At 44.7% G+C, this 14,654-nt stretch overlaps 1 protein-coding gene across 3 annotated transcripts in view; it reads right to left on the bottom strand.

Annotated features, from left to right (window-relative positions):
* BRD1 (bromodomain containing 1) overlaps positions 1-14,654 on the bottom strand; it is a 1,051,203-nt gene that overhangs the window by 660,325 nt on the left and 376,224 nt on the right. For all 3 annotated transcript variants that reach the window (XM_069629247.1, XM_069629245.1, XM_069629246.1), the window contains exon 5: positions 6,154-6,282. In XM_069629247.1, the coding sequence (XP_069485348.1) occupies positions 6,154-6,282 (129 nt within the window). The remainder of the gene's footprint in view (positions 1-6,153; positions 6,283-14,654) is intronic.

Genomic DNA, 14,654 nt, shown 5'->3' on the forward strand with positions numbered 1-14,654 from the left:
CCAGGAAAAACAAGATCTGTAGACCTACACAGGAACAGAAGCCAGCTGGAACCAATTTCTTCTAACCAAAGGTAGTGTAAAACTAAGGGGACTTACCTGTTGTCTTATAGCCTTGCTAGTTCTCAGTCAAGACGTTTCTTGGTTGCTTTTGCAGAGTTGCTTGAAGCTTTGCCCCTCGCAAGCCTCCCAGCTTGTGGCCCTACAGAGATTTCATTATTCTACAAAGACTTCAAAAACGTTGTGCAAGACTTTTACTTACCTGCAAGAAGTGCTTCAGCTCACCTAGACTTTCGTTCAATTAACATAGGCTGGCCTGGCTCCCTGAAAGACTCTTCTTACCTCCGACTTTGTGCTTTACCTTTCCTCCAGAAAAGGGTTAATTTATTTTGTATTGGGGGCGGGGTTCAAAAGTACTTACCTGCTTCTGAATATTTGTTTAATCTTTGTTTTATTCCAAACCCCTTTTCTTTGACACCAAACTCCATATTGCTCCAAATGTACCAGTGATATATTAAAGTCCTAGTTATTTAAGTCACCTCAGGGTGTATTGCTCCCTTCAGAAGAAGGCTTATTCAACTGACTTAAATTAATAATTGTTTAATCAAGAAACCTCGAGTGTAAGAGTTTATTGGAATAATTGTCACTGTGATTCTCTGTGTAAAAACCCAACTGCTCACATTGACCCCTCTTCAGATAAGCCTGGCTGCTCAGCCACACTGCCAACCTGTGTAGTACAGTCTTAAACCAAAGGTTGGGTTACTTATTGCCAGGAGGACAAGGTTGGTCTGGTCTACCCTACCAAAGGGTACTGTATACAATCTTGCCTAACACTCAACATTGCCAACAAGGTGCTGTTGGGGGGTAATTAAGGGCAACCTGCTGAGGTTCTGTGAACTAGCAGATCGAGAGATACAATATATGGCAAAACCTGTCCAAGCACAGTGACATGGGGAGGAAGATCGACGTGGGCATTTCTTGGCAGGGAGTGATTAGAAGTGAGGGAGGAGTGAATCCCATTGTAGGAATTGAAGGGGCAGCAGGGAGCTTCCTAACATCCAACAAGGCGATCAATGGGGAATTTCTATAAAACTAGAAGACACTCTATGCGAATACAGATAACCTGTACAAAGGAGGAGGTAGAACTCTAAATGCCATTGCTCTCCCAGGTCTCCCCGGGGAAGTGCGCGAAGTGTTGGATGGCCCCACCACCGTCGTAGAAATAGCGGGGGCTATTGCCTCGCCATCATCTGGTAAAGCCCCCAGACCTGATGGACTGGGCATTGAATTGTACAAGACATATAGTGGGACCCTGGTGTCACACTTAAGTTCTGGGAGGAATCATTGAGATATGGGTGGTTTCGCCCATACTTACCAAGGCTGTGATCTCAGTGTTTCCAAAACTGGTTAGACCGCCGAGGAAGGTCGCTGCCTATTGTCCATGGTCATTGATTAATACAGCCGCAAAGATTTCTGCGAAAGTATTAGCAAACAGGCTCCTATCGCACATGACATATCTGGTACACCCGGACAAATCAGGTTTTATTCCCATGAGATACACAGCTTTTAACCTATGGAGCCAATTTGGTATGTTATCACAAATTAACCCACAAGCCCAGGCAGTAGCAGCATCTCTGGATGCTGAAAAAGCTTTTGACTCCATATCATGGAATTATTGGTTTGGGATGCTTAAACGTTTTGGGATGGGAGATCATTTTGTCAGCTTTGTGAGACTATTTTATGCATATCCGGTTGCCAGAGTCCACACTAACAGTGCCCTTTCCCAGACATTCACATTAGCACGGGGTACACGACAGGGTTGTCCCTTCTCCCCATTGTTGTTTGCGCTCACGATAGAAGCATTGGCCCAGCTGATGAGGGACCGTCAAGCACATGGGGGAATACACATAGCAGGACACCCACAGATCATTTCCTTGTATGCAGACGATACATTGTTATCTTTGTGGATAGGAATTGTGGAATTATTTTTGTAAAAATTGTCTTTTGTTGATACAATTAAATAAAATAAAAAAATAGTTATATTTGCAGAATCCTGATGAGAACCTAGGGGCGATCATGGAGGAAGTGGCTAAATGTACAAATTACTAACGGAATACACCACTACACCAGTTGATCTTAAAGAATTCCGAAGAGCCCTGACTGACTTAAAGTATCTGGGTGTGAAGGTGTCTTGCACACAACCGGCACTGTATGAAGACAATCATGAGAAATATCTAAACGCCCTGGCGGTTAAAAATTGCCATTGTGGGCCAGATTCCCAATCTCCTTATGTGGCAGATTATCCCGATTGAAAATGGTGGTGGTTAATGTTAAAGGTTACTTGTACCGCACACCATCAGGAGGGGGGTAGGGGAGTCGGGCAGCGCCAGATTTTGAATTGTATTACCTGGTTGCCCAAGCCCAATATGGAGGACATTGGTACGTACCTGATCCAGTACACCGGGCATTGGAACGATATGGTGCAGCCCCGACCGACCTTAAAGCCGTAAGATTGGACGAGCAGTACACTGTCTCTTGCACATTTGACCCGGTGAGAACACCAGTGAAGGCATGGACCCTGAGTGTTCATGCGGCTGGGAATACTGATGCCTATAACAGGATTGGGCTCTGGAACTGTCCGGGTAACCCACCCCCCGGCCCCCCAACATTTGACTGATATGCAGATGTCCTGGGACCCGAGTAAAGAAATGGTGCTGGGTGATCCATTTCCTAGGTGTAGGTGACACAAGGAGTTTTCTGTGAAATTAGGAGCTGACCCTGTTAAGTTATTACAATATTTCCGAATGAGGGACGCGGCACGTGGGAAATGGATATGGTTTCCCCTCAAACCAGAATCATGTGAATGAATAGGTGCAATAGTGTGGGATGATTCGCTGAGGGGAGAAGTGTCGAAGTTATATAAGACTGTGCAAGCTTCCTAGGTGCTATGGAATTCTACATGTCTAAATGGGAAAGGGATATGAATAGGAGTATTAATGAGACCAAATGGCGTAGATATTGTTTATTGATAAAAGAAGTTGCACTCAATGCACGGTTGCGCTTAATATAATTTAAGGTCTTAAACTAACTGCACTATACACCTGCTAGGGCATCATGATTTTTCCCAAACACGTTTGATTAATACATGAAATGTGAAAGCAAAGGGGCAGACTCTTTGTGGTTTTGGTACCTTTTTCTCAGCGCCAAAGAGAAACCAATAGCTCCGGTTGGAGTTTACTCTGTCCCTCGGTCCTGGACTCTGGTGAGGGGACTCTGGATGAAGAATTACTGCTTCTGGAGGTCCTTTAAGGTGCCCACGAAGTTTTGGCTGAATTCGATCTCGGCAAGACTATGCACTCGATAATGGTCAGGGGTCCATGGCATTGGAATTCTGCAGCATAGGAAAGCCGGGGGATGAGACAAAATTAAGCAGGTATCGAGGCTAGTTGGTCCCACAAGCCCAAGGAAGGAAGTCGTCCTGCACAGATCTTCCCTGTCGAAATTAAAACTGAGTCAGCACAGTTGCAAGGCTTCACCGGTGCTTTTGTGGTCCTGGAAGGTGCTGCTGGCATCTCTTCTAGTCCTCTTTGTCGGATATGATGTTCCAGTGATCGACTCTGCCTGTAATCCGAAAAGCCTAGCCTTTTATGCAACGTCCCATTAATTCACAGCTCTACAGCTGTCAATCAGACATTGGGGTCGTTCTCTACGACAGCCACCCGTCCAGTTGGAACTGGTTTCGGTCAGGCATGTCCACAAAGGTCAGTGATGTTTCGGGCTCATCCCTCACTTCCTGCCTTCCCAGACACACTGGAGCCTGGGTGGGCTTCAGGGCTGAAGCCCACCAAAGGCAAAACACACAAAGTACTCAAACCTAGTTTAAACAGAGTAAAAGCCCAGAAGGAACTAACAAACAAGACATGGCGAAAAAGGAAGGTAGGGGACATTTTGGAAAAATGGTCACCAATGGGTGCTGTACTACGGCTGAGAAATAAGCCTGCTAGTACCCTACACAAAAGGTAGCAACAGTATCCACTGCTACCAGCCATTCAAGTTAGTAAGTGTAACAAATAGTTACATGAGAAGTGGGATATGGAGTTACTATGTAACACCCCAGCACTCCACTTAGGGTGGTGTGTGCTGGATCCACAAAAGGAACAGGTAAGTAAGATGAAAGCCATCTCACTATTCTTGGGAACTGTAGTGCACACAAGAAAATATATTTAAACATTAGAAGTCCAAGGGACTTCTCAGTGGCACCGCACTGAGGGTGATGTGTGTCACTATGCAAAAAGCAGGTGACTATGGAGTTTACCAGACTCCATTAAACAGTTACAAATCCACAAGTCAGAGAAAAAAACACATGAGTGAGTAGCAAAAAGTACTACTCACCCAGGTGGTTAAAAATCCAAATGATCCTAGATTCTAGCAAAAGAGCTGAGGGTCGCTAATGTTAAAGGGAATTAGCACTGAAGCTGAAAATTCTCCCTAACACTCCACACCACCACTTGGAACGGAAATATAACTGATGTTTACAACCCCAGATTGAGGCCCAGCCCCTCACAAGGCTTGCCACCATACAGTTACTATTCAGGATCACTGGACCGTCAGTTTTACCATGGGTATCATGCAATGCAAAACACTGAGTACTTAAAACTGAGCGTTGCTTGGCAGCTCCCTTTACAGCCTCACCTCATAACACAAGATCATTCCAAGCAGACACTCATATCCCATTTTTAATGATGTCAAAGCTCTTCTACAGGGAAAGTAACCATGAGTTTCAAAGAGTCATGCCTTTTGTTTAAGCTATTACCTGAGAAATGTTGATTTTTCCTTCTTAAAAAGCAAGCCTAGAACATAGCCTTCAAACTAAATAGTTATAATGCCGTACCTTCTTCAAATATTGGAGACCTCACTGATCTGTACACAGCAATCCTATCCATGCAATATAAATAGCACAAAACGAATAAACTAAACCTCCACTACACACCTATATAATTGTAGTCTTCAAGTGCCAACCCGTTGCTGCGCCTAATCGACTTCGTTTCTGCAGCAATTGACTGCCTATCTAGGCATGAGCATTGTTGAAATTTGTAGGAAGCAAAGCAGCATAAAAACACCTCATTTCACATTCTGACATTGACATTATTAAAAAAAACTCACATTTTACTCTATATTCCTGAAGGGCAATCAAAAGTGTTTGAACAGTAGCAACAGGGAGGAGACACCAGCTCGTCAGCTGGCGCACAAGGTGGCTTTAGTCACAAGTATGAGACTGCACTTTGCTGGATGCTGGTGCATCCTCCCAATCCTTGCCATTTTTCACCCTTCTGTTCCAATGTGCATTTTTTCAAAAAGCATTCAATGTACCATATACATCTTCTGGCCTCCGTCACTACACCTAGATCCTTAGGTTTCCATAATGAAAATAATTAAAAAAGGAACTTGTCATCCCGAGTGCAGCAAGGATTTCTTTCTTTTTTTTCCATTACCAATATTAGTACTTAATAGGTTTTAAATCACTGATGCCAACGACCATTACTACTCCCTTGGTAGGCCTTCCAGTTACTAACAGAGCTGCCAAGACAGAGCAGAGTTCCTTCATTTCACTCAGGCCCTAAACTTGGACAGCAGGACATTACCCACCTGGACAAACAAGTGAGTGATTATAGTCTAATCACGAACCAGTCAAAAATGTACCCCTTTTCCCTCCACCTCTCCCTCCTGACAGTAGGCTATCATGGCTGCCTGGTTTGTCTATGCCAAACATACACACTTTCCACGGCTTGAACATGTTGTAAGCTACCAATTATTTTTGAAACCAAAGGAATTTCTGGAAAAATCTAGAACATGTACATCATGCTTTGGCAACTGCTTTCTCAGCTTCAAAGGTGATACGAATTAAAATAGTGTTTGACCGTTTTCTGCTATCAGTTAAACAGGTTTTCAGTCACATTTGAGCCGAATTCACTGCACGCCTGTTCAATTAGAAAGCACAGAATTTCAAGAGGTGAATGTATGAACATTTTCACTCAACTCAAGATTATTTTTAAATATAACTAATTGGCCAGCAGAACTTCAATTTGATGCAGCTTTATTGTAGCAAAATAAGGCGAAATGCCGACATATGTTAAATAATGGAAATAGTGTCAATACCTCGGTCAGGTTCACTGGCTGCGAAAAGATGCTTGTAGGATCCTTTTCCTGCAATTGGTCGATGACTGATCGCAGCAAAACCGTAAATGGAGTTAATCGTAGCTCCATGGCAAGTTCTTCAACTTTCACCTAAAGGAAATCCAAAATATCAATCACTTCAAACTTTACATGCATCACTATAATGTATTCCCGTCAAAGACCTTTGTCCAGAAAGCAGTCAGACACTTCCTGCCACCCTACCACTCTTCCTCTTGAAGAGAAATCACATTTTCCTTCTCCACATTTCTGCAAATTACAAATTATTTTGGTGGTGTTGTAGATAACACTTTCGACAGTCTTGCTTTCTGTGCTCAATATGTGCACAGAAAATGAATTCTTGGAACATACATCTCGTAGACAATGTCCTCATGTGCATCATATACCATTAAGGAGTTTGACAATTACAGGCGAACAGGTGCAATTTTTTAAGAACATTCTTCACTTTTGTTAAACACTGGAACCAGATCATCCCACTGCCTCTTGGACTCTATGCCTATGTTTTGCTACACAGTCTTGCTTACTATACCCAAATAAGGGGTCTACTACTGGCATTAACAGCCTATTAACTTGCAGACGTCCTTGGCTACCCAAATCGTTAAATATTTCTTGGAGGGTCATAAGATGATGTACTCTGGAAAGTTTAAGAGCATCCAAAATAAAAGTAATTGAGATACTTGTTGATACTTTTCTTGCTCATTAGCAATGCCATGTATTATGTGACATGGCATGCAATCCCCAGATTAGTAAATAAATAATTCAAACATGAGAGCCAGAGGAGGGGAGAGAGGACTCTGGTTTCAGGAACGCCTTCTGAAAGAATGGTTTTGCTTCCCTTTCCTACGATACCTAGCCATTGCCCCATTCTTAGCGTTTTATTATTTTTCTTTCCTTTTAGCAGACTTTCCCCGACTACCCTATCCCATATTGGCTGTGGACCATGATTGTTTGTTATGAACTGAACTGGGCATGTGCACCAGAAACTGCTGACTATGAGCTCTTTTACCATTCAAGGTAACTGTGGATCATGCCAGCACATGCTGGATCGGACAGTGAGCCATTCATAGAGGCCGGACATTGCCACAGTGTGAAGGCCCTACTCCCCTCACCTTAGGGTGCGAGACCGGAAGTACCTACAATAAGTTACGGTGAACTGAATGTCCCTTTTCAAACATCATTTTCTAACTTATATAGGGAAGACGAACTCTGGTGTATGTATGAATAAGCGGTTTAAGAGTGAGGTGGGATAAACATGTCAGAAGGCTAATATGGATGTTCGATGGTCATGTGGATAATGCTCTATGAAAGGGGACAGATCTGAAGGGAAGGTTGGGTCAGTTAGGAGGGAACAGGTTAATGGGACATAAGGCCTCATTACGACCCTGGCGGTACAGGTTTAACGGGGACGGTAGAGCTGCCGGCCCCGTTAAGCTCCTACCGCCTCATTACGAGGTTTGCTCGCGGGACCCGGTAAGGACGCCTGGTAAAACCAGGCGTCCTTAGCGGGTCCCACGAGCAGACCAGGATACAAACAATGCGCCCGTCATTAACAGACCCGTTGTTTGCATCCTCCCCATTCCCACTGAGCCCTATGGGGGCTCGAATGGGGATGGGGGATGTACAGGGTCTGGATTCCTGGAATGGGGACATACGGCCCCCCCCCAGGTCGGAATGGCCCGGTATTTCCGCATTCCAGGAACCCCGACCCAGTACCCGGAATGGGGGTAGCCATGCTGCAAATAGCGGCATGGCTACCTCCAGGGTCGTAATGAGGCCCAGGAAGTCTTTTTTACTTACAAGCCAACTAATAAATCGCCTTCATTTATACCGTCACTGAAAATGAGAATGCAAGTCTTATTCCTCAGACAGTTGGTGCTGCGACTCGGACCTCCTCTCGAATGCTGCACGTACACTACTGAAGGAGTCCTGGTTAAAAACTCCAAGGGTTAATCAGGAGAAGGAAGACCATAAGTGGTGTACTCGCGCCAGGCGAGAGAGATTTATCATGATAAAAAGGAGGATTGGTTTTGTGACTGGGCAAACATGGAGTGACAGTTTTGGGATGGGTATTTCATTGTAGTACTTCTTTTCACCTGTTCCATCACTGTGGTATTAATAGTCCTATGTTTTTGTACCTTAGGATAGGCCTGGCAACATATAGGCAGTGGTAGCATAGTTAGAACTGGTCTGTTAACAGCGGTTAGGCTGTCTGATGTATTCTGGTTCCTTGTAGACCAGTATTTCTGTTGTAGTTGGGGAATAAACCAGGTGTGCAAACTGGGAGAAAGGGAATTGGGAAGAAGAAGAAATTGTCCAAAAACTCAATTGGAAACGTGAGTGTACACCGAGCAGGTGTCATAGCATTTTTCAGGGTCCCAGTAGAATCTCCTACCTTCTCAGGACTGCAAACTAGTGTAGTCTAAGATTGTGTGGTGCAGAGGCGAACGTCAACTGGGCTGCTTGTGATGATACGAAGGTGTTAGAGTAGATTTCCTTTTTTAGTAAAAATGCTTTCAACCTGTGAGTCCCCCAGCAATTTTTGCTGTACTCGTGGTTTATATCTGACTCCTGAGTGAGTGGGAACCTTTTCTACACTCCATATTTTACTCTGTATTTGGGAACCCGTTTTTAAATCTTGTTGATACTCTTATGGAGTTCAGCTTTCCTCCAGGTTTTCTGGCATCTACTTTTTACTATTGCAGCACACAGCACTCTGTGCAGTGTTGCTGGAAGCTCGTTGTGCTTTCCTTTTTATTTTACCTGAGTTAACTACTGTTAGCAGGGCAGGGAGTCAACCTTTTGTCCCTCCTGTAATTGGTGTTGCGATATCAGCACACTCCACCTTATGAGGAGTGCTGAGGGTAAATATTGTCTCCCTTGACTCACTATTTCAGTAACTTTAGTTACTGTTACAGGTTCATCTGACAGGCTGGTGGTGGCAGTGTACCTTTTCGCAAGACTTTTTGTGGACTTCTACCACAGGCTGCCTTCGCAGATGCAGTAGGATCATAGGGGTCACCATTTGCCTAAAATGGTGGCTGTTTTTTTTTAAGCCCTGTTCATGATGACTTGTTCTAATTTGAACCTTCTTCTACATTCCTGGGTGGAGGAGGTCTTGAAAGGTCTTTTGTCTTTGGCAGGCTTCCCTTTGGAAGGCCTGCCACAGTGCTTAAAAGGACAAAGTGGGGGAGGTAACCAAACCTCCTCTGGTCTTTGTCCTGCAGGGTGCCTGCCTGGAACCAGTTTGAACTGGGAGGCCGGCTGTCCCCCCAGATTTGCATGAGAACTTGAATGGTGATTGGGGGGGATGGGAAGGGGGGTTAGCCAGTTTTCTTGCATAAAAGGCGATGGTCCTGGAGCTGAACGTCAGAGTCGTCCACTGCAATGAAGAGCCAAAGAGGAATTTTAAGGACCATGCCCCAGCAACTTCCAAGCAACTGCCAGAGCCATTGAGTGACCGCTGAAGACACAACCTTGAAATACGAGCGACAGGGAAGATCACTTGAAAGACTACTTCCTCCAATAGACTGGTGGAACCAACCAGTCTCGAAACCACCTGCATTTCGGGCCATCCCACAAATAGCTGCGACCCTCCCAGGATACGAACTCCCAATACGTTGGGACCTGTGCCATTTTGCAGTGAAACCTTGTGTGAAGCGAGATCTGGATGAAACCTTGTGGGCATCCATCGGAGCCTGTAGCAACACTTTTCCACTCCTTGAGGTCCCCTCAGCTGAGTCGAGGAACAAGAACCAAAGAAAAGTCTCCTGGATGACAACTGTCTCTGAACCGAAGCCTGTGAAGGGATCCAACGGACCAGTGCCACGAAGATCCACTTCTGGGCATCCCACTGCTCGAATGCATAAGCCTGTTCCTTCTTCAGCCATCCAGGCCAAGAAACCCAAACCAGGGACAACTATTACCTCACCTTGGGGACCAACCTGCTGCACCAAGTTCTTCATTGAAAAAGTACTGTTCCAAGCCTAGGTACTTGCCTTGGTCTTGTTGCGTTAATCAGGTGTTCTTGGAGGTCTGCTGTTATGCACCCCCTCTCCACGGCACCCTGAATCCCAATGGGGTGAACACATTGGGCTCTAAATTGTTAAAACCTGAAGACATCGGCAGACTTTGTTTTGTTTGATGCTTACCTACCTCTTTCCTTCTAAGCCCTTGTTAAGGAGAATTTTCATTTCAGTGCCAATTCCCTTCAGCCTTAGAGACCCCAGCTCTTTTGCTGGACTTAGGGGCTTGTCATTTGTTCCTCCTGAGCGAGTGGGACCTTTTTCTCACTCACTTGTGTATTTTTCCTGACTAGGACATTTGTGTTTTACTGTTTTATGGAGTCACAAACTCCATAGCCATCTGCTTTTTGTATAATGACATACAGCACCTTAAGGTGCAGTGCCACTAAGTCGCCCCTTGCACTTCTCTTAATGCTGGATACCATTTTCTTGGGTGAACTTTTCCTTGTGGAACCAGCACACACCACCCTATGTGGAGTGCTGTGGGGTTACTTAGTAATTCCCTCTCCCACTTCTCATGTAACATTTTTTGTTACACTAACCTACTTTAAATGGCTGGTGGCAGTGGTTTACTTTTACTACCAGCGTGGATTCCTACCGCAGGCTGAACCCTCAGATGCAGTAGAGCACCCATGGGTGACCACTTTTCCCAAAATGGTCCCAGTCTTCTTTTTTCGCCATTTTCTGTTTGTTAGTTCTTTTATGGCTTTTACTCTGTTGGCTAAAACCGATTTGAGCCCTTTGTGTGTTTTGCCTTTGGAGGGCTTCAGCCCTGAAGCCCACCTAGGCTCCAGTGTGTCTGGAAAGGCAGGTGGTGAGGGAGTATCCCGAAACTTCCCTGTCCTTTATGTCTAGGTGTGCTTGAGTGAAACCAGTCCCGATTGGCCGGCTGGCAGTCCTGAAACGACAGCCAACCTGCTGTGTGATTGACAGCCTAGCCTGCAAATGAATGGGAAACCACATAAAAAATTAGGTTTTTGGGACTAGAGGCAGAGTCGACCACTGTAGAGGAACATCCGAAGAAGACAACGTGAAGAGACGCCAGCAGCACCGTCCTGGACCGTGAAGTGCCCGGTGAAGCCCTGCAGCTGTGCTGACCCCATTTTGTGGGCCCACGCCATTGAGATACATGATCTCATCTTAGATCACCATCTTAACTTCCTCATTACTTACAGAGCTGCTAACCACCTGAATCTGATATTCCACTTCTTATCATGCCATACATTAAACCTAATACCAAATTCATACTGCTTGGGGGATTGGAATCTAGGATTCAACAACGCCTCGGACCATAAAGCAAGTGCCTTACACTCCTCCCTCTCTGACATGAACTTCACACAGCTTGTGAATGCACCCACCCATGTTAAAGGCAGAACGCTAGATGGGATACTTACCCTGAACACAAGTCTCTCCATCGATTCCATTTCAGCCATCAACTGGTCTGATCACCACCTCATCTGATCTCACACAAGGTACAGTTTCTAGGGACACAACACCACTAAACCCCATTGAAATAAGGAATTCGAAAAAACCTTTCAGCTGACACAATCACCCCAGTCCTGTTAGAGGCACTCTCAGCACAAACCTGCATAGATACAGACCCTAACTGACTCGCAGACTTCTACCATACCTGCCTCACGACCACCATTAAGCACTAGCACCAATCAAAACAAAGTACCACAGCCAGCTAAACACTCCAACATCTGGTTTGACGATAAGCTAGTAGTGCGAAGGTGCAACAAAAGAGCGCTGGAACACATCCACACAAAAACCAGAACTATAGATTCTGCAAAAGCATTCACCAAAGCCAATCAAACCTACAAACTCACCTTAATAAAACAAAAAGCCAATGCCCTCAATACACGCATAATTAATGTAGCATCAAACACCAAAGAGCCATTTGCCACATTGAAAGAACTGAAAAATCCCCTTCCCACAACCTCCCCCATAAATATCAGTAAAGCTTGGTGCATCACCATACAAAATGCTCTAGCATCTAAAATTGATACGCTCCAAAATAAAATCACAGCTAAAAAAAAAAAAAAATTACTGGGCAGCAAAGAACCTCTTACCTTATCACAGAGCCCAGAACCCAGAAACCCAACTGAAGCATTCAAATTCTCAGGTTAGCCAAAAACAAGTCATCAATACTATCTCCAAACTCAAAGCCTCTACCTGTAAAGGAGACTGCTTCCCAGCTAAACTCATCAAATTATGTGCTCCCACCCTAGCACCCATCATCACAAAATGTGACACACCTCCTTTGCTTCCATGGAAGTCCCTGCCAGCATCAAAGCAGCTTGGGTCACCCCATTGCTTAAAGAACCATCCCTGGACCCGGCGATACCCACAAACAGCGCCCAATGACCGTCCCCTTTCTGCTCAAAATAATTGACAAAATAGCCTACTCCCAAATTCAAAACTACTTGGAGGACAACTACCTCCTAGGTGCCAGACAATCAGGCTTTCAGCCTAACCACAGCACCGAAACGGCACTTCTAGACCTAAAAATCCACATGGATATTTTAAGGGACACGGGAAACCTTAGCATTCTAATACTATTAGACCCATCTACCGCATTCGGATCTGGTGGACCATGACAAACTGTAACACCCTCCTTACTGACTTCAACTTCTCCCAAGAAGCCACACTTTGGGTCAAATCATTTTTATCTGATCGCACCTCTAGAGTCAGCATTGCCCATCACCAACTCTCTACAATGCTTACACCAAGCTACTCTTCGCAGATGCAGTGGTTGTGATTTACACATATTTCGCCGACACACATTCTTATCCTAATTACGGGTAACAATGAGCAAGACACCATCACAGTCAACAAAATCTATGCCATCATTCAAATCTGGATGGCCAATAACAGTCTCTGTCTCAATGACAAAAAGTCAGATCCTCATTGTGGGGTCACCAGCAAAAATCAAAGCCCTCCACAAAGATTATAATTCCATAACTATCAATGACACACCGATCCCAATTCTCCACCAAGCCAAAATGCTAGGGGTCTACCTTGACACCAACCTCACACTGACCAAACTCGATGCTCTCTCCTCAGCCACCTCCTACACCTGAAAACTCATTGCACTGAGTCGAAAATTCTTGACACCTCAAAACTGCATTACTCTAGCCAGGGCTCCTATTCTGTCCAAGTTATACTACTGCAATATATTAATGCTAGGCGCCTCCAAAGCCAACATTGTCAAACAACACCAACAAAATAAAGCACTACGAGCAGCACTAGGAATAAAAAAATCCGACCATATCTCCAAGATCAGAAGGGAGGCCCCCATCAAAGCCACAATCTCCTTTAAAACACTCTGTATCACACACAAGTGCCTTAACAATACAGCCCCCACATATCTGAACAATGCCATCGCCCATAAAGAGAGCATCAGAGCCCTCAGATCTAGCAACAATCCACTTCTCTGCGTCGGTGCTACCAAAGATCCAGGGCAGGGGGGTAATAGCTTTGCGGTCTTAGCACCGAAATTATGGCATACCCTTCCTCCCAATATCAGAGATGAACCCTCTCACCAGATATTTAAGAAAATGTTAAATCCTGGCTTTTCAACTTTCATGAATGAACCTCAACTACCACCTCGCCCTGTATCATATGATTAATTTCTTGCATCCGGATTATGTTCGGATCCATAACATTTCTCATGTATAACTGTAACTCATATTGAGAAACGTAAGCATATTTTAACTCATGGATTCACTTTTCATTGGAATCAGACAAGTAAGCATTCTGTAACCTAAGCCGTGAAACTTCCGGGTCTGGGCGCATAACAAATAAAAAATACAAATATAAAATAAATCTTCACAACACTGTTAGAACAATGAATAGGCGTTGTGGCAGTTGGGGGTGTGGGCTGCCCTCATGGGGGCTCTGACATGGCTGGAGATTTCCCTCGTCTCGGAATTTGGGCCTAGTGCACAAAATGCAGAATTCACTGTGCAGGCCTTGTCTTTTACCTTGGAGTACGAACATCTTTGCAAAATAGCAATGTTGCTAGCGCCCTGCGCTACACTATGTGGGTTGATTATATTTGATTCTATTGAAGAGGGGTCCTTTATATTGGGAGGTGGTCCCTTCACTATCCCCCTCCCCATGGCCCATCATAGTGCTTCAAATGCATCTTGCTTCACTCTAACGCGTTTAGGGAGGTGGGATGGGGCTGCCCCCTTCCCAACATTCCGCATGATTCATCACAACCCTGAGTGTCGCCCCCGACCTCGACTCTTTGACTCATTTAGTATAGGGTTGTGCTTTTGAAGAGTGGTTAAGAAAGAGTTAACTAAAGTTGCAAGAGTTAATCTTTTTTCTACTGTAATTTTACTTTGATGGTGTATATAAAATGAATAAGTCATGCAAGTACTACGGTTTTAGAAAAAACTTTTCTAAAACCGTAGTATGCTAGTATGTCTGTGT

The sequence above is a fragment of the Ambystoma mexicanum genome, chromosome 12 (genome assembly GCF_040938575.1).
Source record: "Ambystoma mexicanum isolate Mex_15411 chromosome 12, UKY_AmexF1_1, whole genome shotgun sequence".
Classification (NCBI taxonomy): Eukaryota; Metazoa; Chordata; class Amphibia; order Caudata; family Ambystomatidae; genus Ambystoma; species Ambystoma mexicanum.